General features: G+C 46.2%; 1 protein-coding gene across 10 annotated transcripts in view; it reads right to left on the bottom strand.

Moving 5' to 3' along the window:
• Positions 1-26596, bottom strand: part of INF2 (inverted formin 2) — a 71302-nt gene that overhangs the window by 23143 nt on the left and 21563 nt on the right. For all 10 annotated transcript variants that reach the window (XR_014509631.1, XM_083433812.1, XM_083433809.1 and 7 more), the window contains exons 2-9: positions 11901-12309; positions 9404-9519; positions 7936-8095; positions 6572-6605; positions 4957-5098; positions 3208-3349; positions 956-1855; positions 30-175 (exon numbers count right to left, since the gene is read on the bottom strand). Coding sequence is in view for 9 of the 10 variants with exons in the window: in XM_083433812.1 (XP_083289938.1) it covers positions 30-175; positions 956-1855; positions 3208-3349; positions 4957-5098; positions 6572-6605; positions 7936-8095; positions 9404-9519; positions 11901-12294 (2034 nt within the window). In the remaining variant the exon portion in view is untranslated. The remainder of the gene's footprint in view (positions 1-29; positions 176-955; positions 1856-3207; positions 3350-4956; positions 5099-6571; positions 6606-7935; positions 8096-9403; positions 9520-11900; positions 12310-26596) is intronic.

Genomic DNA, 26596 nt, shown 5'->3' with positions numbered 1-26596 from the left:
GCAGTTGTCCAGATGGATCATTGTCCTACCTCCTTCGGTTCCACCTTGACTGGGGCTGCCTGTTTCTCCTTGGGCTTTGTTTGTGGGAAGCAAAACAATTGTTCTATGCTTGTGTAGTCCGGCTCAATGATCTCCTCGCTACTGCTTGTCACGGAAGCCCACATAGAGTGCCCTTCTGCAAGGCAAAAGGCATTATGGCAAGTGGCACACAACAAATTCTCTTTGCATATATCCCCTTGAAGTGAGACACTGCAGGAAAATTATTAGATATTGGATGCAAAAAAGAAAAAGAAAATAGTACAGTAGAAAATGAAAAAGTTGATGGCACTGAAATCTTTAAGATGCCACAGGACTTGTGTAAAGTTGGACTGAATTACGGAGGGCCTCTCCAGCTGTCCTTTCTATCGTGCATTAATGATAAGCTGTACTCGTTATAGTCTTGGGTGGCAGTTATTTGCTGCCCCATTTTCAATACTGTTTGGGGGAAAACGTTCTCAAAAAGAATCTGCATGGCCGTGGCTGCAATCCATCAATTTGCATTAAAAAGAAATCTCAGCAGGAGAGCCAACGATACTAAAATCGATGACGAGATACGAAAAACAGACAGCCAAATACTTTGTTTTTACAAACATGTCAAAATAGCAGCATTCTAGAGCACATAAATAAATATACCAAGTTCAAGCCAGGCATCATGGCAGCTCGAAAGCCTATCAGGACAAGGTGGCCACATGCAGCTGTCGAAACTCCAGGGAGGAAAGTGAGGCATACATCTTTGGGGAGAGAGTTCCATAGCACTGGGGCTACCACCGAGAAGACCCTACCGGATATGCTTCAGGAGGAGCTGGCGTGTGGAAAAGGACCTGCAAGGAGGACCTTAGCATGCAGGTAGGCTTGCACTGGGAGAGAATTTGTGCTGGCGACAAAGCGAACGGGACGTGGCGTTGGCACAACTTACCTCTCACCACGTTGGAGGGCAGCTTCTGCCAGTTCAGCTTCTTCATCCTTAACGTCGGAGTCTTCACCCTCTTGTGGAAGGGCCTGTTGTACCCAAGCGGGACCTCGACACGGGCAACCACAATTTCATCCACGTTGCCTGCGAAGGGTGGAGGCGGTGGCACACCTCCCATGCCAGGGAGCGGAGGAGGGGGCGGCACACCTCCCATGCCAGGGAGCGGGGGAGGGGGTGGCACACCTCCCATGCCAGGGAGCGGGGGCGGTGGAGGAATCCCAGTCATACCAGGCAGAGGGGGTGCAGGAGGTGGCATGCCTGGCAGTGGGGGCGGTGGCGGGATGGCTGCCATGCCAGGCAGAGGGGGAGGAGGGGGAGGGACCCCCGCCATGCCAGGCAGAGGGGGAGCTGGAGGTGGCGCATTTATCATGCCTGGGAGCGGGGGTGGTGGAGGAATCGCTGCCATGCCAAGCAGAGGGGGAGGAGGGGGAGGGACCCCCGCCATGCCAGGCAGAGGGGGAGCTGGAGGTGGCGGTGGAGGTGGCGGTGGCAGCTGTTGTGATGCCATGCTAGCTGTTCCAGGAAGCGGAGGGGCAGGTGGTGGCAGTAGAGGGACACTTGATGGAGTGGAGCTTTGCCCAGGCAATGCCGAGCAGGTCAGTAGCTGGGATGGCGTAACGCTCTCAGACACATTTGGAGCCTCTGGGTTGGGTGGGCCGCCGGAAGAGCAAGTCGCCGGAAGAGGACATTTCTGGCAGGCGTTTAGAAGACCCTCAGAAGATTCATTGGTCTGAGTGCTCTCATTCACTTTGTTGGCGCCTCGCCGGGAGTCTGGGCTTCTTTTCTTTGGCCTCTTCTTGATGGACAGCAGCCTCTCCATGACTTCTTCCACGCTGTTGCCTTGTACTGCAATGAAGGGGAGAAGATCTAAGGCATCCTTAGAACCAGTTCAAAGCCTCTTTCTGCACAAACAGCAACTATGACTACTACGACTACTATTGCAGAACAAGGGATACCCAGTCCAATGGCTGGTGGAGGGAAATTTTGGGGTGGCCGTAGAAAACCACTGTGGAAGAGCCAAGTATCTCCTTAGCTCCACACATCTATCAAAAATGATGGACAAGTCCCCTGGCTTTATTAGAGGTGCTTTGGGTTGGTGGTTTCCAAATGATGTCGTTACCCTGCCGGAAGCTCTGCCATTCCTTCATGAGAACATAAATGATGGGTGTCACAGGGGTTTGTTAGATGCACTTTCTGTTCAGATGACAGCTAGACACAACTTTCTTTGCCATAGAATGTAGGAAGGCAGACCAATAGATAGCCTGCCTCCTTGTTGCCCTTCTGCTGGCTTTGGTGAACTGACAGCTTTCTAACAAAAGGGCTGATCTCCTGTCATTCTTATTGTAATTATCTGTATGTTTCACATTTATAGTATTAAAACTATATATGAATACAATATATATATTAATTTTGTATTTATATACAGTTTTAATTCTATAATTTTTTTTTAATGATTTCCCTACCACCACCATTTTTTTAAGCTGTTTCGATTTTATCTGTAAGCTGCCTTGTTAGGGAAAAAGGCATTATAAATATAAACATGCAGGGAAATGTTTCCCCTGTAGTATGTTTCCCCTTCTAGAGTATCATTTTTAAAATAGAAATAGTTCTAAACCAGAAACAATATTCTCAACATTCCCAGTGTCGAAGCAATGATTCTTCAACATCAACTTCGTTGGGCTGGTCATGTTGTTCTGATGCCTGATTATCGTCTTCCAAAGCAACTACTTATTCCCAGCTCAAGAATGGAAAGCATAATGCTGGTGGTCAACAAAAGAGGTTTAAAGACTGTCTCAAGGCAAATCTTAAAAAATGTAGTATAAGCACCGAAAACTGGGAAAAACTGGCCTGTGAGTGCTCCAGTTGGAGAACAGCCTTTGCCAAAGGTGTCATGGACTTTGAAGAAGCACAAACTAAGCACAAAAGGTAGAAATGTGCCAAGAGAAAGGCATGTTTGGCAAACCCTCACTGTGACCAACTCCTGCCCAGAAACCTATGTCCCCACCATGGAAGGACGTGTGGATCCAGAATTGGCCTCCACAGTCACTTACGGACTCACTGTTAAAACTGTGTTCATGGAAGACAATCTTATTCAGCTATGAGTGATCGCCAAAGAATAAGAAGAAGATGACAACGATGACAACAACACAAAGACAGCACTGAGGCTGCATCATAGGTTACAGTGAGCTTCCACTTACTGTCATTTGCAAGCAAGATGGCTCTGCTTACTAGGATTTCTAAGGATTCCCACAGCAACAGGCTGGAGCGATGGGAAGGTTCGAGATGCAAGAGGCTCTGGAGAATGGACAGCAGTTGGATGGAGGCTGGAAAGCTGCTCACCTGAAACGAAAAGCAGCCGCCACAAGTTAAGCTTTCCAGATCGCAAGTCATTGTTACATGGCAGGGTGCCCATCCGGCCATTAAAACCTACGCTGTTGTAAGCTCAGGGTTGTCAAGTTATTCCTTGCTGATGCTGGATGTAAGGGCCAAGCCAAATTTCCCTGTTGTGGAAGCAGGCACAGGATAAGTTAAAGGGACCTCCGACCATTAGGTCCAGTCGTGGCCGACTCTGGGGTTGCAGCGCTCATCTCGCTTTATTGACCGAGGGAGCCAGCGTACAGCTTCCGGGTCATGTGGCCAGCAGGACTAAGCCACTTCTGGCGAACCAGAGCAGCGCATGGAAACGCAGTTTACCTTCCCGCCAGAGCATATTTATCTACTTGCACTTTGACGTGCTTTTGAACTGCTAGCTTGGCAGGAGCAGGGACCGAGCAACGGGAGCTCACCCCGCCACGGGGATTCGAACTGCCGACCTTCTGATCAGCAAGTCCTAGGCTCTGTGGTTTAACCCACAGTGCCACCCGCATCCACAAATTTCTCAGTTGTGGAAGCAGGCACAGGATACATGTGGGCAAATTCTTGTGTGCATGTGTGGCAGAGGGCATCTCTGCGTGAGGGATGTATAAACCTCAGGATATATGGGCACCTTGCTCACAAACCTCCATGGTGCAGTGTGACTGTGAGTGAAACAAGGATCGCATTCTACATCACATCCAATATTCATGGAGGACAAGGCTAGATGGTTACCTGCCACCTTCAGGATCTGAAGCACCATGCATAATGGTGGCAGAAGACTGTTGCCCTCACAGTTTGCTTGTAGGCTTCCCAAAGGCGTCTGGCTGGACACTGTGGCAAGGGGATGCTGGGCTTCACAGCCCCTAGGTTTGGCCCAGCATGACTCGTTGCATCTTCTAACTTCTGTTGCAGCTGTTTCTGTTCTGACAAAGCTTTCCCTCTCCTGGCTCCTTCATTGCATATATTTAGGCACCAGGCAAAAACATTCCTCTTAAATTGTTAATTAAACAATCTATGGCCTTTTAAACTGTGTGTGTGCGGGGGTTATTTGTCTGTTATTATGGCGTGCATTTTTGTGTTTTTATATTGCAAACTGCCCCATGATCCTCGGATGAAGGGCAGTATAGATATTTAATAATAATAATAAGAGTAATAATTGATATGGTTGTTTCTAATGGGTTGAGTGGCTTTCCTTTGTTTATTGCTTATTGCTTTATATCCGATATTTATTAGGTTTTTAATGGATACTTGTTACAGTGGTACCTCTAGATGCGAACGGGATCCGTTCCAGAGCCCTGTTCGCATCTAGAAGCAAACGTAACCAGCGACTGCACGACTGCGCACGCATGTGTCGCTTTTCGCCGCTTCTGTGCATGCGCATGACATCATTCACTGCACAAGCAGTGAAACCCGGATGTAACACGCTCCGTTACTTCCAGGTTGTCACAGAGCACAACTCGAACACGCTCATCCTGAAGCACATTCAACCCAAGGTATGACTGTATTAGCTATTTGGAAAAGGGGGGGGGGAAAGAACAGGAATGTTCTAAAAATGTTCAAAGTTGCATTTAAAACGAAGACCCCCCACTCACTTTGTTAAACAGGGACGAGAAAACCTCTTGATGGTTGCTCATGTCAATCCCATCGCATATCCTCAGCAATTCCTCGTCGTCTTCGGACTTGGCCTCCTCAAACGTTTCACACTGGATAAGCAAGTCCTCATCCTCTATATCTCTGCAGAGAACCCGCAACAGTAGATATTTGCAAAACCCTCCATTAAAAAACTGAGCTCATTTTGAGTTACATACAGGTATGAGAGGGTGTCCCCAAATCTCAACTAGGTTCCTGCTCTCCTTAGTACAAGCATCTATACTGAAAAGGTGAAATACACATATTTAGGGAAACCTCTTCATATTTTAAGTCTCCCGAAACATTTTTGGAGGGCAGGTCAATTTGCAAATCAGAGAATCCTGTGGCTTTTCTTAGTAGCAGTGCCCTTGGTTGGGGCCATAGCTGCCAACTTTCAGATTTGAAAATAAGGGATCAGCAGCCTCACCTGTCTTGGGGACAGTCTACGGGATATCTAACAATCTGGGATAGCAGCGGGAAGCAGCATGAAACGGCGCTGGAATAAGGGAATTTGCCGCAAAAAAGGGAAGGTTGACAGCTATGGTTGGGGCACAGCTACCCTCCAGACACCGGCATCACTGGTGTTTACCTGGATGGGAATGCAGGTGGTGGTAAGGTTGGGGCCAATGCAGCTATGCTGGCAGGACTCCAACCATTGCAGCTGTATGACTCTGACCTCACCACTGCCCTGTTTCAACCCTGGTAAACCATTGCTACACTAGGGTCAGGAGGGCAAACCCATGGCTCTGCCTCATTACAAGTGCTGCTAGTGTCCTCTTCCAGTAAAATGCACCCATGGAACAAAGATAAATGAGAAGAAGGAATAAATGGGGGTTTCCTACTGGTGGGTTTAGCCGGAGACATTAATGGATCAAATCCTGGCTCAATAACCTTGGATACTGTTAACTACTGCTTCTCATTATGTATGAACTGGGAACTGCAGTTAATGGCTTCCAAACGAGCTAGAATTTGGAAGTGGGAAGCAAGTAGTTTATTAAGCCAGTGCTTAATCATGAAAACTGGGCCACCCGCCTAGAGCAATTGTCTCAGTCTAGGTCAGGTGGGACTGGAGTTGCTTGGCTGGATTGTGAAGAAATCCTAGGTGGTCATAGCAGAATCTGGTGGGTTTGGAAAAAGCATGCTTCTAGACCTCATGGTAGCAAAAATCAAACTGAAAATGCATACCTATATTGTCATTATTTGCAAGAAAAAGATTGAGGGGTCTTAGAAAAATGATGGAGATAGTAAAAATCTCCAACACGCTCCAGTGTTATTAGTCATTTTGACTAGGGGGAAAATTCCTTCCAGGATCTAAATACGGCGATCCATCAGTCCCTAAATGTGAGCACAGCACAGCTGTTTCAAAGCAAATGTAATGGTGGTACAAGTCTATTCAAGCCCGAATCTCTTAATGCATAGGTCTGTCATGCAAAGTGGTTGGAGCTAGACAGAAATAACCGCAGACATAATGGCTGGGCTGAAGATTTGTACCGACAATGATCATGATCATCCTGAAATGATGCGCTGCTGCAAAATAAATCTCAACGGATATGGTCAGAAAGATAATAAATGACTCACCTCAGCTTGGTTAAAATATCCAACAACTGGAGACCTGGAAGGAGCGAATTAAAAATGTGTTGAAGAGTTTCACTGACATAAAAGAACACAATCATTAGCAAACAGGGCTGGGTGATATATCACTATATCATCCAAAATCAGTTTGAAGTCCATATTGTGAGATTGGTTTCATAATATTTGACCTTGCAATATATTGCGAAGCATTATTTATATATATATATATATATATATATATATATATATATATATATATATATATATCACCATTTCCAAAATCAAATTCAAATATACATTTCCACTATTAATATCTTTCTTTATAATAAAACAATCAACAACTTCCCTTCTTCCCCTTCCCTGGTTCCTTTGATTTTCCCACTATTCCTGCATATTCTTATACAGTATATCCATTTAGTTTGATTTCTCCCCTTATTCTTCCTTTATTACATATTTTACTGTTGAATTTACCTTAATATTGCTAGCGTTTTCACATGTTTACAGTAATTTTCCAAATACTCCACAATTTTTCCCACTCCACTTTTATACTTGATCTACTTGCTACCTTATTTTACTTGTTAGGCCTGCGAACTTTGAATATTCGATCATTTTTTATCGCCAATCCTCCTTATTAGGCACCTCACTCACAGACATGTGTCTGTGTGCTATGCATAAATAAAGATGAGGGACAAACCACAAAGCCAGCCAATGCCTTAACATAGCTATTTCCTTATTTCAGACATTGTGATAGACCAGTATATTGTGATGTTTAGATGGTGATATATCATGATGTTGAAAACCAGGTTGTGCCCAGCCCTACTAACAAACTTATTTTATTTATTTAAATCTCACCCTTCCTCACAAAGGAGCCCAGTGTAGCAAACAGCAAGAGTAAAAGGTAAAGGTAAAGGGACCCCTGAACATTAGGTCCAGTTGTGACCGACTCTGGGGTTGTGGCGCTCATCTCGCTTTATTGGCCGAGGGAGCCAGCGTACAGCTTCCGGTCATTATGGCCAGCATGACTAAGCTGCTTCTGGCAAACCAGAGCAGCGCACAGAAATGCCTTTTACCTTCCCGCCAGAGTGGTACCTATTTATCTACTTGCACTTTGACGTGCTTTCGAATTGCTAGGTTGGCAGGAGCTGGGACAGAGCAATGGGAGCTCACCCCATCGTGGGGATTCGAACCACCGACTTTCTGATCGGCAAGTCCTAGGCTCTGTGGTTTAACCCACAGCGCCACCCGCGTCCCTTCTATATATGACTAGTCTATACCTAGACCACAGCATCCTAGAACCCCAGTCTGGATCAAGGAATGGCTCTGTCATTAACGTTGCATCATGTTCTAGGTTTCCGGATTGCCGTCCTTACCAATGAACTCATTGCGGAGCTGCATCCGAGCTCTCAGTTCTTCTGTCCCCAGTATGACCGCGTTGATGGCACTCAAGAGGGTTATCATGTAGGGCACGTTGTCGGTGGTCGAGAGCTCATTCATGATGACACTGAAGCGGTACTGTTGGTTCTTCACCGTCTGTGACACAGAAATCGCAGATGTGTCAAATCGAGGTTCAAAATCAAGAGCAACACGGGAAGCTGCTTGCATCAAAACTGCCCAGACCCTTTCGACATCGAGCTCAGAACTGCCTACTTTTGACTGTCAAGGGCTCTCCAGGGTCACAGAAGGGTTTTCTTCCCCATCAACTGCCCTTCATGGAGATGCTGATGACCAACCCTGGGATTTCCCCCCTGAAGAGTAAGTGCTTTACAACTTAGCTATAGTCTCTTAATAAAACAGCTGAACACAGGAAGTGGCTCTAAAATGAGTCAGGCTATTGGTTCTTTCTAGCTCAGTACTGTCTAAACTGGCTGGCAGTGCTACACTCCAGCAGGCAGGAGATAAGTAACTATACAGCCTTTGGAAGACATCTGAAGGCAGCCCTGTATAGGGAACTTTTTAACATTTAATGCTTTACAGTGGAACTTCGGAAGCCAAATGCCTGTGAACTCGAACGTTTTGGCTCCCGAACGCTCGGAAATTGGAAGTGATTGTTCCGGTTTTCGAATTATTTCCAGAAGCCGAACATCTGGAACAGCTTCCGCAGCTTCCGATTGGCTGCAGGACATTCCTGCAGCCAATCGGAAGCCGCGCCTTGGAAGTCAAACGTTTTGGAAGTCGAACGGACTTCCGGAATGGATTCCGTTCAACTTCCAAGGTACATCTGCAATTATGTGTTTGTACATGCTGGCTGGGGAAACCCAGTCAGCTGGGTTAATATTAACATTAATATCAACACTGACATTAATATTGATATTAATATTGAACCTGGGGCCCTCTGCATGCAAAGCAGATGCCCTACTAGATGAGCTACAGCTCTCCCCATATCGCTCTATATGAAGAGCCTACATATGTAGATACACAGGAGGTGGCCTTATACAGAGTCAGACCATTGGTCCATCTCATTGCTGCCTACACTGACAGGCACCAGCTCTCCAGGGTTTTGGGCAGGAGATATTCCCAGCCTTACCTGGTGGTGCTGGAGATTGAAGTTAGGACCTTCTGCATGCAAAGGGTGCTACAGGCCTTCCCCTATCTTTCCCCACTACTAAATCTCATTATTATTATCTATTTACATTTGCTAGGTAACTTCAAAACTCTTTCAAAGCGGCCCATCCACCCATCCCTATATGAAGCTCTACCTGCGAGATTCCTGGAGGCATCCAGTTAGTCGCTGTGGGAAACAAGACACTGCAGTAGATAACCTTTGATCTGATTCAGCAGAGCATTTTCATACGTGTGTGTACATTGCGCCCTTAACAATACATCTGACTTTCTGCTTGCCTTGTAATGATCCAGGGCGTCCAACGCCAGAGCGTGACCATCCACAGAGTAAATGCAGAGAGCGGCCAGGAGCTCAAATGCTTGCTTCTTGACCATGACGTTCGAGGTGTCAAGTGCTGCAGAGACAGAGGGACCGAGGTCAGCAATGAGGGCACGTTTAACCTATGGTTACCAGATTTTGTTCAATGACTCAGGGGACACTTTTTTTTTTTTTGAAGCTGAATAGAAACAGGGAGTCAGTAGTGGGGAGGATGAGGCAAAAGACCCAGGGCCCAAGCACACATGCATATTGTATAAAGGTGCAAAGCCCTTCTTTCACACCCTGTAAAACATAAATGCGCAGAGTTTTTAAAAAACTGGGCAATGGCGTGCCGCTCACCCACGACTCCAGGCCTCCCCGATCTCCTTCCTCCTTTGTTCTGACTGATTGGGGGAGGCTCGCGAGTCATAGGCAGGTGGCTGTTGTCTGGTTTTCTAAAAAAACTGCACATTTATGTTTCACAGGGTGCAAAAGAAGGGCTTTGCATCTTGCCTGGCAGAGAAACCACGCGCCTTGTGCCCCTCCTGGGCAGTGCTTGCCCGCCCATGACTCCCAAGCCTCCCCCGATCTGTCAAAACAAAGGGGGCAGGATATCTGTTCCTCCGGACATCCCTGGTTCCCCTTCGGCAGTGGTGGCAGCAGTGAGCAGCTCCTGAAGCCAGCCAGAGCCAACTGCACTACCAGACTGTCTCTGGGCTGCTGAGGCTGCCACTGCCACGCTTCCTGAGGACAGATTTGCAAATCTGGGGACATTCCAGGGATGGAATTTGTCCAGGGACAAGTTTACAAATCCAGGGATTGTCCCTGGGAACCGGGGATGTCTAATAACCCTAGTCAAACCTCGAGACAACAAATTAGGAAACGGCTTAGTTCAGGAAGGCACAAATCCCACCTGCTTGGGGAAAAGTGTGCCCCTGCTCAGTTTGGTTGCGTACTTCCAGTACTTTTTTCCCTGGGGGTACGCATGCTCCTAAACATGTTGTGACTCTAATGGAAGAAGAAACTAAAAAAAAAATATTTCTAAGTTTCTTCTCTAGCACGGTGAATTGTCAGTTCTGCTGCTACCCCTGATGGCGGCCTCATTTCCTCTCACAGTGTTTCCTGAGTCTCAGAAGGAAGCGATTGTTTAATGTGTGGAGCAGTGTAGAATGTGGATGTGTGGTGTTTTACTAATGACAACTTTGGCCTCATCGAGGGGCAGTATTTCAATATGAGTAGGAAAATTACTATAATGGAGATTTTCTTGAGTAAAGAAAGTCCAGTATACCTGAAGGAGCATCTCCACCCCCATCGTTCTGCCTGGACACTGAGGTCCAGCTGGGAGGGCCTTCTGGTGGTTCCCTCACTGTGAGAAGCCAAGTTACAGGGAACCAGGCAGAGGGCCTTCTCAGTAGTGGCACTCACCCTGTGGAACGCCCTCCCATCAGATGTTAAAGAAATAAACAACCATCTGATGTTTAGAAGACATCTGAAGGCAGTTAAGGGAAGTTTTTAATGACTTATGTTTTACTGTATTTTTATCTTTTGTTGGAAGCCACCCAGAGTGGCTGGGCGGGGCATAAATTATTATTATTATTATTATTATTATTATTATTATTATTAAAATGAGAGTACCCCTAAACATTCTTTTAAAGAAAAAAGCACTGGGTATTTCTAAACATTTTATTTATTGTCAAACCAGGCGTCAGCAAACTTTTTCATCAGGGGGCCGGTCAACAGTCCTTCAGACCTTGTGGGGGGCCGGACTATATTTTGACGGGGGGAAAATGAACGAATTCCTATGCTCCACAAATAACCCAGAGATGCATTTTAAATAAAGCACGCATTCTACTCATGTAAAAACACCAGGCAGGCCCCACAAATAACCCAGAGGTGCATTTTAAATAAAAGGACACATTCTACTCATGTAAAAACACGCTGATTCCCAGACCGTCCGTGGGGCAGATTTAGAATGTGATTGGGCCGGATCGGGCTCCCAGGCCTTAGTTTGTCCTACCCATGGTCTAGGTCTACTTTTGTTGCATTGCAACTACATGTTTTAGGTAAAGGGTAAAGGGACCCCTGACCATTGGGTCCAGTCATGACCGACTCTGGGGTTGCGGCGCTCATCTCGCTTTACTGGCTGAGGGAGCCGGCGTACAGCTTCTGGGTCATGTGGCCAGCATGACTAAGCCGCTTCTGGCGAACCAGAGCAGCGCACGGAAACGGCGTTTACCTTCCCGCCAGAGCGGTACCTATTTATCTTCTTGCACTTTGACGTGCTTTCGAACTGCTAGGTTGGCAGGAGCAGGGACTGAGCAACGGAAGGTCACCCCGTCACGGGGATTCAAACCACCGACCTTCTGATCAGCAAGTCCGAGGCTCTGTGGTTTAACCCACAGCGCCACCCGCGTCCCACTACATGTTTTGTGTGCCTGCAAACACTGCGTGGAAAGAACGAGGGAAACATTCTCTCACCTTGGGAGAGTTTCCTGACGTAGCCTTCATTGCTCACAATGTACTCGATGCCCTTCTGGGAGTTCATGACTGCTCGCACGCAGTTGATGCAAGTCAGCTGCAACAGGGCATCCGAGATCCTGGAGACCCCCCTCCCTGAAAGCCTGTCCAGGGCCTCAAGCAGGAGATCCAGTCCGCAGAGCTCCAGAAACTGGACCATCCAGCCATCGTCGCTGCTCTCCAGCCGCTTCTTGAGCCCTGAGTAGTTCACCACAGATGGGATCTGCAGGAGGCGGATGCACAGCTCTGGCTCTGCGTTTTCCAGGTTGGCCTCCGTCTGATCGGAGTCCTGAGAACCCAGCTTCTCCTTCAAGGCAGCCCATTTCTTCTGCACACCTTCCTTCTTGAGAGACATGTTGGCCGGTGACTCCTAAAAGTGGGAGAGAGAAAGAGAGAAGCTCAGGCATTTATTTATTGTTGGTTTATTTACTTAAATATCCATAAACTGCACTTTTATATAACTCATCACAAGGCGGCACCACAGACTATAAAACACCACATTACAATAAGGGATTGGATGGCCATCTGCCATGGAAGCTTTGGACTAGATGACTCATGGGGTCCCACTTCCAACTCTACCATTCTAAAAATGCCAGACACATCAGCAAGAGATGGTTGGCAAAGAATCTCAGGTGCAAAAAGCCAGCCTGAATAATAACAGTTCTTAGAATACGAGTAGAGATGGCTGCTGCTGAACCTCTAGTGGCAAGGAGTTCCACATTGCAGGTGCTGTCCCGCTGGAGGTTCAGCCCCTGATGACGTTCAGCCAAACCTCAGGGGCATGGGGGAACCACAAAAAGTGCCTCAACTTTCAAAACGTTGACAGCTTTCAGATAAAACTGCTGCTGCAAAAGCCTCTCCCCCCACAACACAGATGTGTCACCACAAAGGAATGTGCTGGATTTCCATTTTCTCTCCGCAGAGCCTTATCCATGTGATCAAGCTCCTGTACTGCAGCCAACACACTTCAAATCCACCGACTGGGTTTCCAAACAACTCAACAGAAGTCTTCAAAAAGTGCCTGGGGTGTGTGTGGAGAGGGGGGGCCCCAGAAACTCCATATTACTGCGGCAAGCACTATGTGGAATCCAGTGGTGCAATCCTCAGGCACACCTACTGGCTGTGATGTCAAATGAGTCTAGGGCAGGGGTCGGCAAACTTTTTCAGCAGGGGGCCGGTCCACTGTCCCTCAGACCTTGTGGGGGGCCGGACTATGTTTTGAAGGGGGGGAATGAATGAATTCCTATGCCCCACAAATAACCCAGAGATGCATTTTAAATAAAAGCATGCATTCTATTCATGTAAAAGCACCAGGCAGGCCCTACAAATAACCCAAAGATGCATTTGAAACAAAAGCACACATTCTACTCATGAAAAAGACGCTGATTCTTGGACCGTCCGAGGGCCGGATTTAGAAGGTGATTGGGCCGGATCTGGCCCCCAGGCCTTAGTTTGCCTATCCATGGTCTAGGGTCTTGGACTCCCATTAGCTCCCAGCTAGCATCGTCAATCGGGAGATGAAGACTCACAGAATTGGAAGGGACTTCCAACCCCCAACCTCCTGCAATGCAGTAATCACAGCTAAATAATCCTTGATGGATGGCCATCCCATGAAGAAGGAGGAGGAGGAGGAGTAGGAGTTTGGATTTGATATCCCGCTTTATCACTACCCGAAGGAGTCTCAAAGTGGCTAACATTCTCCTTTCCCTTCCTCCCCCACAACAAACACTCTGTGAGGTGAGTGGGGCTGAGAGACTTCAAAGAAGTGTGACTGGCCCAAGGTCCCCCAGCAGCTGCATGTGGAGGAGCGGGGAAGCAAACCTGGTTCTCCAGATTACCAGTCTACTGCTCTTAACCACTACACCACATTGGCTCTCCATCACCTTCTAAGGAAGGCTGTTCTATTGCTGAACAGCTCTTGGAGGTTGCAGTCGGAGGCCAATGAGATCTGAAGATCCTCCCCACCCCCATCCCTGAGGACTGGGGAGACTCAAGTCAAAAACCCTACCCAACCACTGGGTGAGCTTGGGCCTGTCAATCTCTCTAGCCTAATCTACCTCACAGGGTTGTTGTTAAGATAAAATGGGTTGGAGGGGGAGAGCCATATATGCAGGGAAGAGTGGACAACGCTGATGCAGATGGACAATTGGTCTGGCTTGGTCCAAGGCAGTTTCCTATGCTGCTGGCATCAAATTCCTTGCAGGAAAAGTGTGGGATGAGAATGTCCAACAAGTGAAAACAGGGGTTAAGCATCAGGCTCTTTGTTTTTCCCCTTCTCTGCCACTCTTGAATTCCAAACAGCTTGGACAATGGCCGAGTTGCTAAACCATTTTGCTGGCTAACAAAAAAGAAAAAGAAAAAGAAAAGAAAGCAGGGCAGCATTGCTGGAAAATGTGAAACAGTGAATAAGCTTTTTGTGTGCGTACCGTGAAGCTTAGGAGGAGAAAATGCACATAGCAAATAAAATCACCAGGGAGCAAAGGATATGTTGAGGAGCAACTATTTCCAGCAGAAGAACTCCTTGGCTTCTTCCAAGGAGCTCTGGAAACAGCCCCTTCTCCTGACCCCTTCTGAGCCAAGCCCTTCTGGCCTCGGCAGAGAAGAGGGATGAGGAATTTGTGGGGGCAGAGGAGATAAAGCTGTCTTCTGCTTCCCCAAGCCTGAATGCTAAGCAGTGACTAAAAGGCTTCTTTAACATTTCCAAGCTGCCTCTTCTGACGAACCCTTTAGACTGAGAGAGAAAATGCTGGGAGAAATCAAATCAAATGTCTTGTAATCTTCACTTTCCTGAGTGGGAGGATATTCTAGGGCAGCTTTGCAGGATGAATTTCTGGTCAGCTAACAAATACTGTAGCTGTCATTTGAGACTTAGAGCAAAGAATAATTTAATAAAATTAACCAAGAGCCTGAAACAATGAAATTAGCTTTATTCTTTTACTTACACACATACTTACGTGCATGCGCGCGCGCACACACACACACACACACACACACAGGTTTCAAAAGTTTCTAGCTCCTCACAGGAGCTTTAAACAGAGCAGAGAGTACATTCTAAGGCACAGTCTTGAACAGGACAGGCCCAAGCCATTTTGCTGCCTGAGGCGAAGGAAAAGATGGCTGCTTCCATGGGCAGAAGGCAACTGGTCTGGCAGTCAAATCATACTTCATATAAAACATTTCTCCACCGCACCTGAAGCTAGCTTAGGGAGCAAACGGCAGGCTGCATGGTTACACACAGCTCCATCCTCCAAACCTACCCCACAGTTCACCATCCCTTAACATCTGCCGCCTGAGGCAGCTACCTCCTATGCTAGGGCAGGCTTCCTCAACCTTGGGCCTCCAGATGTTTTGAGACTACAGTTCCCATCATTCCTGGCCACTGGTCCTGCTAGCTAGGGATCATGGGAGTTGTAGGCCAAAAACATCTGGAGGCCCAAGGTTGAGAAAGCCTGTGCTAGGGCAGGCCCTGTTCTTCATTCACAGCAATGTGACCTAACATTATTGGAATAGTTCTTCACACAGCACAAACTACAGGAGGCCCTGGTGGCCACCAATATGGATAGCTCCAAAAGAGGGTTGGAGAAATGGATGGAGAAGAAGCAAATCAATGGCTCTGAGCCTCCAGGGGAGAATGCTCTTGGGATCGAGCCCTGCTTGTGGATTTCCTCCATACATCTGGTTGGCCACGATGAGAACAAGATGATGGACTAAATGGGACAGTGGTTTGAGCCAGCAGACTCTTCTTACGTTCTTAACATGCCTACATGAGCCAAACATGAACCAGTCACAACATGGTTCCTAATTCTCTGCCCAGTGTTCACCGTTTCCTCAACAGGTCAGTCAAGGGCTGCTTCCTTTAATGCACAAACTTTAGGTGGTTTTAAGATGAAACTGACTCTTTATGGAGCATTCAATCTGATGGCAGGGATGTTAGACAACATCGAGCAATTGTTACCCCACACACTTTCTGGCGTGTTTTTCTGCCATTTTAGTGATCACAAAAAGTATTGATTTTGAGAAGAAGTGAGCTTGTTGTGGAAGAGCACCGAATTCACTTCAATTGCACAACCTGAATTTGCCAGTATGTATGTGATTGAATCCCACCAGAAAAAAAATCTACTGTCTGGAAGAATAATAGTGTGTCAAAAGAAAGAGAGAAAAAAAGAAAGAAAGCATTCCCTGAAGGCCTAAAAGGTTTGAAAGCCTCTGCTTTAAAACCACAAATGACAGCAAGCTTATCTGTTCAATTGGCATTAACACACAACTTTGAGGGGGGATTCTTCAGGAGAATAATAAAAACCGAGTCTCTTGAAGGCAAGGTTATCACAGCTGAAAGTAAACCAAACAATGAAACACAGTTATGTCTGCTATTTGAAACGCTCACCACTTAATACTCATCCAGGAATGGAGAAACCAAGCTATGAAACGAGGCATGCAGTGACACAGCCTTCTTGTTTTCACTTGGTTATAATGAAGACAGGCTTGTAAGACAATATAAGATTCCCCGTCACACAAAACTGAAAATAAATGATGCTGTCATTCTTGTTGATTTAACATGTCTATGCAGGGTTAGTACCAAAGTAAAGCAGGAAATCCTGGACTCAGTTTCCTGTTTGTCACTTTTCTTTAAGTAATAACATTGAGTTAAGCGTTTCCTCTCCACCTGTGTCTAAAAGACCTCAGTGTAGGCAGCTCTTTGGAATAAATCCAGGTGGACACGTGTGGAACTAAGAAAGCCTATGGCTGTTGTTGTATCACAAAGTGGGGGTGGAGATCTAGGCTGAGCTTATTTCGTAATGAAAACTGCTATCACCATCACAAACATAACATTCATAGCACTTTTCCTAATGTTCTTTTAATTGTGGTTTCTCTCAGCTTCTCATTTTTCCAAAATCCATATTGCAAAAATCAGAGAAGTGTGAATTTTGAAGGATAACTGTGTTTCTGTTCCCCTACTGGCTCGAAAAGTGTGCCTTGGGTAGTTTCTTATTAAAATGCAAACAACAGCGAATTTCTCCATTGTTCCTACCCACTTCCCCTCTGTCCCACTGACAGTTTGCAGGAATGGGATGCTATGAGGTGAGAGTTGAGGAAAAAGAGCTGTATTGGGAACTGCAGAATAAACAGGCCCAAATTGAAATGTGAATCAAACCAAATCTCTCCCCAATCTCCACTGACAGGTATGCCAGCAGAATCCCATCATTTACTTCTGTGGGAGCAAGTCCCATAATTTAACTATGTGCTGTGTAGTTTCATCTGTCCCAAATCTTCTAACATTTGGCTTCAATGGATGTCCACAAATTCTGGTGTTGCAAAAGAGGGAGCAAAAGGATTCTCTTTATTTCTTCCAGCTACCATGGCCAGTTGCCAGAAAGGATGGAAGCTGCAGTTTCACAACATCTGGAGAGCCAAAATGTCCCCATTTCAGCAGGAGAGTGATAAGGTGTGATACTGCCACAAGTGGCCACAATCCCCCCCCTAAAAAAAACCACCAGCAGTTCTTGCAACCCATTTAACACCTGTCTCCTTTTAATCGCTTTTAAGCTGACCACAAGGAGAGTTTAACTAGTAAATGACTCAGTCAATGGGTTGGGAATAATGGGGCATTAGTAGGTAATGAGCACTTTGCAAACTATTGAAAGAATTAAAACTAGCAGTGGTATGTTTGCTAACTGTTCTTTTGCGTTTGTATGCAATAGAGAGTTTAATTCTGCCTTTGGAATGAGAACAGAGATCAGCTGTATCCATTTTCTCTCTCTCTCTCCTTCACACACAGCAGCTGGAATGAGGTAAACATCAAATAAAGCCATCAAGGAGGATTAGATTTAAGAAATTAGCTGCATGGTTCCAAAGTTTCACAGAAACAGTGAGCATTACCCGTTTAATAGTTCAATATTTCTAGTTACAGGTAGGTAGCCATGTTGGTAGTCAAAAATTATTTTTTTAAAAAAATCCTTCCAGTAGCACATTAGAGACCAACTAAGTTTGTCATTGGTATGAGCTTTCGTGCGCATGCACACTTCTTTAGATACACAATATTTCGCATTTTAATTATGCTACTTTCAGCTTTTCCTGTCAGTTGATTTTTGCACTTTGCACTTACTCCCAGGATCTACCTTTTCAGTTAAAAACAAGCAAAAACATTTTCAGTGCAGATTAAGGGGCGTGTGCATGTGTGTGTGTAGGTGTGTATTGTGGCTTTGCACACAGTGGAGAGGAAATATGTGAACAGATCTAGTTGACTTTCCCTTCCCCCTTGAAAACAGAGTTTTTAAATTGGAAAAGAAAAAGATCAACTTTTTGGATTGCCTCCCACTGGGATGGCTTTAAAAAAAGGATTAGGCAAAATTCATGGAGGGTACTGCTTCCAGTGGCCACTAGCCACAATGATAACATTTTCCCTCCATTGTTGGAAGCGGAACCGTCTCTGAATACCTAGGATTGGGGACTGCAATTAGGGAGAGCACTTTTGCACTCAGGTCCTGCTGGTAGACTTCCATTCACATCTGATCGGCCACTGTGAGAACAAAGGATGCTGGACTAAATGGACCTTTGGGCTCTTGCTATGTTTACTCTCATGTTGGGACAGTGATGCATCGCCTCCTCACTCAAAATTACAAGTTGAAGGTTTCCAAGGAAGGGGTGTGATTATGAGAGCGGTGAGTGGCTAGGAAGCCCAGCTAGGACCAGGCAATCTCTGGTTCAAATCTCTACCTGCAGTGGCATTGGAACCTGGATTCAAGGCCAGCACGTTAGCCACTGGCAGTGCGGTCCTATGCACGTCACCTCAAAAGGAAGCCTTCTTAAATTCAGTGGGGCTTGTTGTTGTTTAGTCGTTTAGTCGTGTCCGACTCTTCGTGACCCCATGGACCAGAGCATGTCAGGCACTCCTGTCTTCCACTGCCTCCCGCAGTTTGGTCAAACTCATGTTGGTAGCTTCGAGAACACTGTCCAACCATCTCGTCCTCTGTCTCCCCTTCTCCTTGTGCACTCCATCTTTCCCAACATCAGGGTCTTTTCCAGGGAGTCTTCTCTTCTCATGAGGTGGCCAAAGTATTGGAGCCTCAGCTTCAAGATCTGTCCTTCCAGGGAGCACTCAGGGCTGATTTCCTTAAGAATAGATAGGTTTGATCTTCTTGCAGTCCATGGGACTCTCAAGAGTCTCCTCCAGCACCAGAATTCAAAAGCATCAATTCTTTGGTGATCAGCCTTCTTCATGGTCCAGCTCTCACTTCCATACATCTTGCTCCCTAACAAAAGTCTATAGCGTTGCCACCTGAACAGGGCCGGATTTAGGTTTGATGAGGCCCTAAGCTACTGAAGGTAATGGGGCCCTTTATCTTCTGTCAACAACAAATTCTCGCTGTTTTTTTGTGTTGAATATATGCCATATGGTAATTTATGGACCCAAGAGGTATCTAAAGCCATTTGCCACTGTTGCTGTATGTAGGTTTTATTTTATTTGTTTTTTATCTTATGTTTTGGAAAGGTACATCCAGGTTTTTTCCCCTTTAATTTTTTTTGGGGCACCCAAGAGAGTGGAGCCCTAAGCTATAGATTGTTTAGCTTATACGTAAATACGGCACTGCACCTGAATCAGGCAGACTCATAATATGTGCAGTGGTCCAGTTCTTTTCTGCTTTAATCGCATGTCCCCATCCAAAAGGGTGTTTTTATGACTCTGCAGGACTCTTTCTGCTTCTGACATCCTGACATGCTCTCCTCAGTAATGAGCTGTGACTCAAAAGCAGCTTATTGATTCTTCATGGGAATTGGCAAGATGAATGGATGCTGGGTGAATGCATTAATTCTCCCCAAATTAGTGGGGGGGGGGAAGTGCCTTGCATTTCTGTTACTTCATTCTGCATCTCAGGACAAAAGTAGGTGTGACGTTAATTGCACAAAAACAATTAACATGCATGCTTTCTTGCTTCCCAAATAGCAGCTCAGGGGCAGGTTGAGCAAGTTTGATACCGATACTGCCATGTGTTGGGAAGGAAGAATTTAATTGTCTGTCTCTAAGCAATGAACTCTGACAAAAAAACAAAACACCCCTCTTCGAATTTGCTATTTGCATTTCAAGGAAAACCTCCATGGATGCCAATGAAGGCTGTCTCTTGAAATGTGATAAGCTGCTTTGGAGAGGGGATTTTAAGTATCATGGTAGGGAAGAATTAATGCTTTTGAATTATGGTGCTGGAGGAGACTCTTGAGAATCCCATGGAGTGCAAGAAGAACAAACCTCTCCATTCTTAAGGAAATCAGTCCTGAGTGCTCACTGGAAGGACAGATCGTGAAGCTGAGGCTCCAATACTTTGGCCACCTCATGAGAAGAGAAGACTGCCTGGAAAAGACCCTGATGTTGGGAAAGATGGAGGGCACAAGGAGAAGGGGACGCCAGAGGACGAGATGGTTGGACAGTGTTCTCGAAGCTAGGAACATGAGTTTGACCAAACTGTGGGAGGCAGTGGAAGACAGGAGTGCCTGGCATGTTCTGGTCCATGGGGTCACGAAGAGTCGGAGATGACTAAACGACTAAACAACAACAACAACAAGGAAGGAAAGACTTAAAGTCTACTCACAGCAGCTGATCCTTTGGGGGAGGAGAATCCCCACTGAAGCTGCTGTTTACATTTCAAGGAAATGCAAAAAGCAGCTGTGGAGCGAGCTTTCGTTTGGTCTGGTACCATGGCAGGGAAGGAAAGGGTTACATTCCACCTCCTCACCCTGCTCAGGAATCTGCTCAAGCTTCCTCAAGGCTGCTATATACATAACAAGAAATGACACATTAATTGCACCATTGCACTTGACATCACATTTAAGAATATTGCAGGAACACAGTAAGTTGCCTTATACTGAACCATTATTTTATCATTATTTATATAGTGCCATCAGTTTTGCAGTATAAGGAATCCTTGCCCCAATAAAGATTCCCCCCAAAAGAAAGCATTGAAAAGCAAACACCCCTTTTTATTAGACTAGAGAGAGCAACAATGGCAGGAAATTATTTGTCATAGAATCAAAGAATTGTAGAGTTGGAAGGGACCCAGAGGATTATTTAATCCAACCCTCTGCAACGCAGGAATATGCAGCTGTCTCATATGGGGATCGAACCTGCAACCTTGGTGTTATCAGCACCAACTGAGCTATCAAGGCAGAGAAGATGTTGGATCAGGGAAAGTTGAGCTGGATCAAAGTTAAGAGCTGCAGATTTAAGCTGGATAAAATTCTGCGGTAAAGGGATTCTGTCGCCAGAAAAGCTGGATTCTGGAATCAGTTTAAATTAGTTATATTGGGAACCTTTGATGCTCCAGGTTGTGCTGAACTAGAGTTCTCACCTGCCCCAGCAAGCCTGGGCAATGGTCAGGGGTAATGGGAGTTCAGCAACACCTGGTAGTGATGTATGGAAGTGAGAACTGGACCGTAAAGAAGGCTGATCGCCAAAGAATTGATGCTTTTGAATTATGGTGCTGGAGGCGACTCTTGAGAGTCCCATGGACTGCAAGAAGATCAAACCTATCCATTCTGAAGGAAATCAGCCCTGAGTGCTCACTGGAAGGACAGATCGTGAAGCTGAGGCTCCAATACTTTGGCCACCTCATGAGAAGAGAAGACTCCCTGGAAAAGACCCTGATGTGGGAAAGATGGAGGGCACAAGGAGAAGGGGACGACAGAGGAAGGGATGGTTGGACAGTGTTCTTGAAGCTACCAACATGAATTTGACCAAACTGCGGGAGGCAGTGGAAGACAGGAGTGCTTGGCGTGCTCTGGTCCATGGGGTCACGAAGAATCGGACACGACTAAACAAATAAACAACATCAACACCTGGAGGGAGAACGGTTCCCCACACCTGGTCTAAATTGAACATATTTGCTGACTGAACTTGCTCTGCACACAATTCATCACACGGAGGGGGTCAAGGACTATGTAAGTTTGAAGCTCTCTCTCAAGTATTTTTCCACTTTCCAGCGTCAACATAAGCTCTGAAAAACCCTGAAGCGAAAGCTTGCATTCACTTTCCGGCTGAAATCAGTTCAATAATAGCTCTCACCATCCCTATTTTGTTTCCCTGCTAGGATATGTACAGTATGTACTCAGTACACTTCGTTTTTCTTTTCTTCTGGTCCTGTTTAATATCAATGTTCATCCGGATTCAGGAAACATTCCCAAGACCATCTGTTTTACAGCAAGGAGACCAGAAGGAGAGCCCTGCTGGAGCACACCCAAAAAATGTCCATCGAGCCCAGGATCCTGTCCCTGCACCATGGCCAACCAGATCCCTCTTGGAAACCCATAAGGAGGTCATCAAGGCAACAGTACTAGGAGTTGGGAAACTATGGTCCTTCAGATGTTGTTGGGCCTGTAGCTCCTATCATCTCTGACCATGGGCCATGCTGGCTGGGGCTGATGGGATTTGGAGTCCAACAATATCTGGAGAGTCACAGCTTGTCTACCCTTGATATCTATGCCCGCTGTTGCTCCCCAGTATTTGGCACTACAGCCACATTCACACCATAGATTTAAAGCACTATTCCACCACTTTCAACCGCAGTCATGGTTCCCCCAAGGAATTCTGGGAACTATGATATGTTACAGGTGCTGAGAGTTGTTAGGAGACCCCTACTGCTGGGATAGCTCAGCTGGTAGAACCTGAGACTCTTAATCTCAGGGTTTAGGGGTTCAAGCCCAATGTTGGGGCAGAAGAGTCCTGTATTGCAGGGGTCTGGATTAGATGACCCTCGTGGTTCCTTTCAACTCTACAAAGCTATGATTCCTCTCACAGAACTACCATTAAACCCAGAGTGGTTTAATAATTCTGCAGTTACAGAACGTTTGCTCACTGAACACAGGCACCAGCTGTCTCTACCCAGGTACGAGTGTTTGTGTGGAAAGGGAACCTAGGAAAATCCTTACACCAATCAGAACATTGGTCCATCTAGCTCAGTATTGTCCACATTGACTTGTAGCATCCCCAAATGGTTCAGACAGGGATTTTCCCCAGGTCTACAGGGAGAAGAGGCCAGGGACTGAACCTGGGACCTTCTGAGTGCAAAGCAGATGTAAGCTATGGTCCCAACAGTGTACATCTGTGTACAGCTCAGCTAATTGTGCACACAGCCTGAACTCCTTGAACACCAGAGTCAAATAACTGTATGAGTGTACTGCTCAACAATTTCCATACACAGGATTGTACACTTGTTGAATGTAACATGTGTGAACACCCTTAGAGTACCCAGCGGTTGCTGCAAAATATTCCTTTTAGCAGCTTCTCCTTCTCTGGCTGACAGATGTGCCCAACTCAGTTCTTTGTGGGAGGCAGTAGGGAACAGTGGAGGCCAGAGTATGCTGCCCTTTGGCTCTGATGTACTAAAATGAGCATGTGAACAATTTTCGGTCCTGCCTCAGTTTTTTCAGATGTAATCAGGGTACAAGAAATATATGGCTATTTGGTTGTCCTGCCTTAAGAATAGTAAGGAACATTTCTATCATCTATCTGTCTCTCAATGTTCAAGTAAAGCTTTAAATTTGTTTGAATACATTTAGACCAGTGTTTCCCAAACTTGTGTCTCCAGCTGTTTTGGGACTACAAGTCCCATCCTCCTTAGCTAGCAAGACCAGTGGGCAGGGATGATGGGAATTGTAGTGCCAAAACAGCTGGAGACCCAAGTTTGGGAACCCTGATTTGGACCATATTAAGTGGGTTCTATTTATTTATTTTCTTAATAAAATATATCAGTTCAACCACTATTTTTTTTGGGGGGGAGGGGAACTTTCAGTATATGTATACAGCTCATGGAGTTTTATGCAATACAGACCTCATGTTGCGTAACCTCCAGGTTACAGAATCTTCGGGTTATGGCTGCGTCAAACCCGGAAGTGTATACTTCTGGGTTTCACCGCGCGTGCATGTGCAGAAGCGCTCAATTGTGCCGCGTGTGTGCGCAGAAGGGCACCTCCGGTTACGAAGTTTTCGGGATATGGCCGGGCTTCCAGAACAGATCCCGTTCGTAACTGGAGGTACCACTCTACTATTTCTACTCAAGAGTAGACTCATTGCAAGCAGTCTAATTTAGGACTATTGATTTTGATGGGTCTACTCATAGTAAGGCTAACATTGCTCAAAAGGCATGTTATTATTATGTAACGGAAGCCTGTGCTATAATTTTTTTTAAAAAATACATTGCTTAACCCACTTTGAATCCATTAAACTGGACACATTCAATGGGGAAAGTGGGGATACAAAGGGAGTCAGCAAACCACTCCAAGAAGCTGCATTAATTTGCTGCAACTTGAAAAGAACCCGGGGCGGCTTAAAGAGTAACAAATATGTTGTGAGTCATCGGCTTATTTCCTTAGAAATTCCATCAAACGTTCACCTAAACCATGAAAGCTTGCACAACAGCGAACTTGTTAGCTTTCAAGGAGCCATAGGACTTTCTGCTGTTTTAAAATGAATAATGAGAAGTCAGGAACAGCCCAGAGGACGGCTTGGCAACTGGGATATCAATGGTCACTTCAAGGAGGCAGCGTAGCTCAATGGCAAATGCCCACAGAAAGTTCCAGATGCAATAGCTGATGTCTCCCCTTAAAGCAGCAGTGGGGAGCTGGACTTGGGGGGAGCTACCCACCTGTCAATCACCCAACTGCCAGCACTTTTTGCCTGCAAAGCACTGATGATCCTAGAATCACGGAACTGTAGACTTGGAAGGGACCACGAGGGCCACCCAAGTCCGACCCCCTGCAATGCAGGAATCTTTTGCCCAGTGTGGGGCTCAAACCCATGACCCTGAGTCTCATTGTCTACCAACTGAGCTATCAGCTGACTGTCAGGTTGTGTGAAGGGAGGGGCACAGTGCTTCCCACAGGGTTCTGAAAGGTTTTGCTCGCAAGCCTTCTTTTGGCCCAGCCACGGCTCTACCTGCTTGGCTGGATGGATGAAGGACCCTGGCAGACCTAATGGGGACCACAAACAGCAGGTTTCCCCACCGCTGCCTTAGTATTAGGTGTAGGGAACCTCTGGTCCTTCAGATGTTGCTGAACTACAACTCCCATCATTCCTGGCCATTGGCCATACTTGCTGGGGCTGATGGGTGTTGTGGTTCAGCATAATAATAATAATAATAATAATAATAATAATAATAATAATAATTTATTATTTATACCCCGCCCATCTGGCTGGGTTTCCCCAGCCACTCTGGGCGGCTTCCAACCGAATATTAAAAACAACACAGCACCTCCTGGAAGGCTACAGGTTTGTCTTAAATGACCAGGTAGCCAGTGATGGGAACATCGTATGCCTGAGAGTCTAGATTTAAAGGTTAAGGTAAAGGACCCCTGACAGTTAAGTCCAGTCGCAGACGACTCTGGGGTTGTGGCGCTCATCTCACTTTACAGGCCGAGGGAGCCGGCGTTTGTATGCAAACAGTTTTTCTGGGTCATGTGCCCAGCATGACTAAGCAACGGAATGCCGAAACCAGAGCAGCGCACAGAAACGCCATTTACCTTCCCACCGGAGCGGTACCTATTTATCTACTCACATTGGCGTGCTTTCAAACTGCTAGGTTGGCAGGAGCTGGGACCGAGCAACGAGAGCTCACCCCATCGTGGGGATTCGAATAGCCGACCTTCTGATCGGCAAACCCTAGGCTCTGAGGTTTAGACTACAGCGCTAGATAACCACTGCCAATCAGAATACACAGCATTGGCCTTGGCTGGGACTGATGAGAGTTGTAGCCCAAAACAAATGGAAAGCATCACATTGGGGAAGACTGGGCTTGAGAGACCAATGGTAAGATAAGACGGCTTCATATGCTCATTGCCCAATAACAGGGAGGGCACAGCACTTGATGAGCTGGTTAAAGGGACGTGGCAGCTCCAAACTTTACTCCATCTCAGGCAATGATGCTAACAGTGCAATCCTGTGCTATCTTCTTAGAGGTAAGCTCCATTGAGTTGAATGGGGATTACTCCCAGATAAGCAAAAATACAGGACTGAGGTGTTAATTTATTGGACTGTTCACAGCAGATTCCCCCCCCTCCCAGCTGTTGAGAAAAACCACGAGACTAAAATAGCAGTGTAATGTTGCACTTCCATCATTTTTATTGCTCTGCAATGAGGGACTGCTTGCTAAAAGAAATGAGGATGGAGGAAGGAAAGAAGGCTTTTAAATCCATTATCCTGTCAACGAATTGTGCTGTATCGGAAAGCTCAACAGGATGTCAGTGCGAACATTATATAAACATCAGTCTTAAAAAGTCTCTGGAGAGAGAAAACGGGTGCTTGTCACACAGAGTGGGCTCTTCCTCTCACTCCTGCCTCTTATGCCCCTCAAAGATGCTCCTGAGGGTAGAAGGAGCCCCTGGACTGGGGTGGGGTGCTGCACAGATGGCTGCAGTGGGGCAGGGGAATGGGGAAAATTCAGCTAGGCTGCCTTCAGCAACTGATTGTGACTCTGAGGATTCAATAGATTCAAAGAGGATAAGGCTATCCATAGCATAGGCATGTGGGGATGCTGTGCCCAACCTAATGCTTTTTAAAAATACCGTATTTTTTGCTCTATAAGATGCACCAGACCACAAGACGCACCTAGTTTTTGGAGGAGGAAAACAAGACAAAAATTTTTCTGAATCCCAGAAGCCAGAACAGCAAGAGGGAT

This window comes from Podarcis tiliguerta (genome assembly GCF_965153285.1).
Source record: "Podarcis tiliguerta genome assembly, chromosome: 1".
NCBI classification, from domain to species: Eukaryota; Metazoa; Chordata; class Lepidosauria; order Squamata; family Lacertidae; genus Podarcis; species Podarcis tiliguerta.
This window is presented reverse-complemented; position numbering and strand designations above follow the sequence as displayed.